The sequence below is a fragment of the Chenopodium quinoa genome, unplaced genomic scaffold, assembly GCF_001683475.1.
Source record: "Chenopodium quinoa cultivar QQ74 unplaced genomic scaffold, ASM168347v1, whole genome shotgun sequence".
NCBI classification, from domain to species: domain Eukaryota; kingdom Viridiplantae; phylum Streptophyta; class Magnoliopsida; order Caryophyllales; family Amaranthaceae; genus Chenopodium; species Chenopodium quinoa.
Window position 1 is genome coordinate 1,054,412 of NW_018743099.1, and position 2,417 is coordinate 1,056,828.

Genomic DNA, 2,417 nt, shown 5'->3' on the forward strand with positions numbered 1-2,417 from the left:
TTAATTGTTTTGTGCAACTTTCAAGTGATTCATGGTTGTCAATGCAAAAAATGAAGGGCATTGATTAGAGGATAGTAATATGCAATTAAGTAAAAGTAGAGGAGAGGGACCCCTCTCTTTTTTTGGTGGGGAAATCTGATTCCTTTGGTAGGAATTTGATTCCTTCCCTTTTTTTAAGAAAAAAGGCATGCATTCAATATTTCACAACCATTTAACCTGCCACATTCATCATTTATGAGGCTTATAAAAAGAAGCACCCATTGTCAAACAACTTTGAAAGTTCAAATCATTAATTACAAAAACCCATTGTTTCACCAAATTCATCAATTGTTTAGCCCAAAAGTTAGCACCTAATTCCAATAATTAGCCCATAATTACCCAAAAATTACACCCTAGACTAAATTAGTTCTGCACAAGGTCTTCCCCCTTCTTCAAGACTGCATTGGGTTGTTTTATATGTACACAAAAGTGTAGGGAAGCTTCATCTTCTCAAAAACTTTCATCTGCCACCCCTACAACATATCAACAACCTGAAAAAAGAAGGGACCCCATGGTAGATTTCGAAGAATCTCAGTACTATGATATTGATGAAATACTGACAGAGGAACAGATGTCAGAATTATACTATGAAGAGGAAAAACAAATTCAAGACCAAGACACAGAGTACTATGACTCTGATTAGGAAAACATGCAGCAAGAAGAAGGGGATGAAGAAGGGACTCCAGAAACTAATGGGGTTGTTGATGAAGAAAGCATCCAACATCACACAGAAAATGCAACAACAACAATTAACAGAAAACAACTTACCATGTTTTAGAGAAGAGAGATTGTTAATGCAATGTTGATGAAGATGCAAGATGGTGAGTTGCCAAGAGGATACAAAATGCAAATTTCAACACAATTCAGAGTTCACAAATCAACAATGACAAGAATCTTCACAGACATAAAAAAACAGATGGCACAAAGGAATATGATTGATGTCAGGTCTAATAAGTTTAGCAAGACAGGTCCAAAGCCAAGGGAATTTTCAGATGAATTCCTACAGTCAGCCCCTCTTTATTTAAGGTAGACAGAAAGGTCTTATGCAACATCACTTAAAATTTCTCATGTCACTCTGCATTATTTGAAGAAAAAGGGAAGGCTAAGAACACACACAACAAGTTGCAAACCAGCACTGACATCAGATCACAAGATAGCTAGAATGAAGTGGGTTCTCAATCATATAAACCCAGTTGAAGTAAATCAGGACCCCACTTTTGAAGATACGAGTCATGTCATTCACATAGATGAGAAATGGTTCTACTTGAACCATGACAAAAGGAGATTTTATCTCCTTCCAAGTGAAGAAGATCCATACATGGCACATCAGTCAAGAAGATTTAAGTTAAAGGCTATGTTCATGGCAATTATTGGAAAGACATTATATGGAAACAATGGGGAACTACTACATGAAGGAAAGTATAGTATTTTCCCATTCACACTCAAAGAAAAAGTAAAGAAGTCAAGCAAGAACAGAGCATCAGGGACAATGGTGACAAAGGCACTCCAGAATGTCAACAGAGAGGTTATTAGAGATATGTTGCTCAACAAAGTCATACCAGTAATTATGGATAAATGGCCTGAAATTCTGCCTAACAATATTGTCATCCAATGGGACAATGCAAGGCCACATCAAATACCAACAGATGAAGAGTTTAGTGCAGCAACATCAGCCAATGGGTTTAACATTCAATTTGTGTTTCAACCAGCTCAATCTCCTTATTTAAATGTGTTGGATTTAGGTTTATTCAGGTCTATCCAGTCCCTACAATATCAATCTTTTCCAAAAAATCTTGATGAGCTAGTTAAGAAAGTGATTGAATCTTACAACACATTCAAACCAGAAGTGAAAAATTACATATGGGTGACTATACAAAGATGTATGATCAAAATACTCAAGGCACAAGGTGGGAATAAGTACAAAATTCCACATATGAACAAGAAAAAACTTGAAAATCTAGGCATTCTTCCAGATCAAGTGCATATTCAGAAGGACATAGTGCTAAAGGCTGTAGAGTGCTTGAACACAATGTTCAGGCCAGCACCAGAAGGGAATGAAGATGCAGCAGAGGACATGGAGGTGGATGTAGACTAGAGCATAATACAAAGCAAATCAGAAGAGGAAAATATACTGCCACACATAACCACTTAAAGTCTTTATTTTTCTTTTTCTTTTTTTAATCTTTTGTAATGTTAATGAATAGGTGGTTAGGTGTATTTTTTGTTTTAGGATGTGATAAACCACTAAGGCAGTGATGTGTAAGTTCTAGTGCTCATGTAATAGGCTTTTTGTAGCCACATTTTGACTGGAATGAAAGTGTTGAAGTAATTATGGTCAATGACAATTAATCCATCAGAGGAATTCTTGTGTGTTAAAT

General features: G+C 36.1%; 1 protein-coding gene across 1 annotated transcript; it reads left to right on the forward strand.

Moving 5' to 3' along the window:
• The first annotated feature begins 1,201 nt into the window (after positions 1–1,201).
• LOC110731901 lies at positions 1,202–2,134 on the forward strand. The gene has a single exon (XM_021911819.1). The coding sequence runs from the start codon at positions 1,202–1,204 to the stop codon at positions 2,132–2,134; it is 933 nt and encodes a 310-aa protein (XP_021767511.1).
• The last annotated feature ends 283 nt before the right edge of the window (positions 2,135–2,417 follow it).

Bases quoted from the DNA above. Each gene is read 5' to 3' on its own strand.
- LOC110731901 (XM_021911819.1), top strand. From the start codon at position 1,202: ATGAAGTGGGTTCTCAATCATATAAACCCAGTTGAAGTAAATCAGGAC.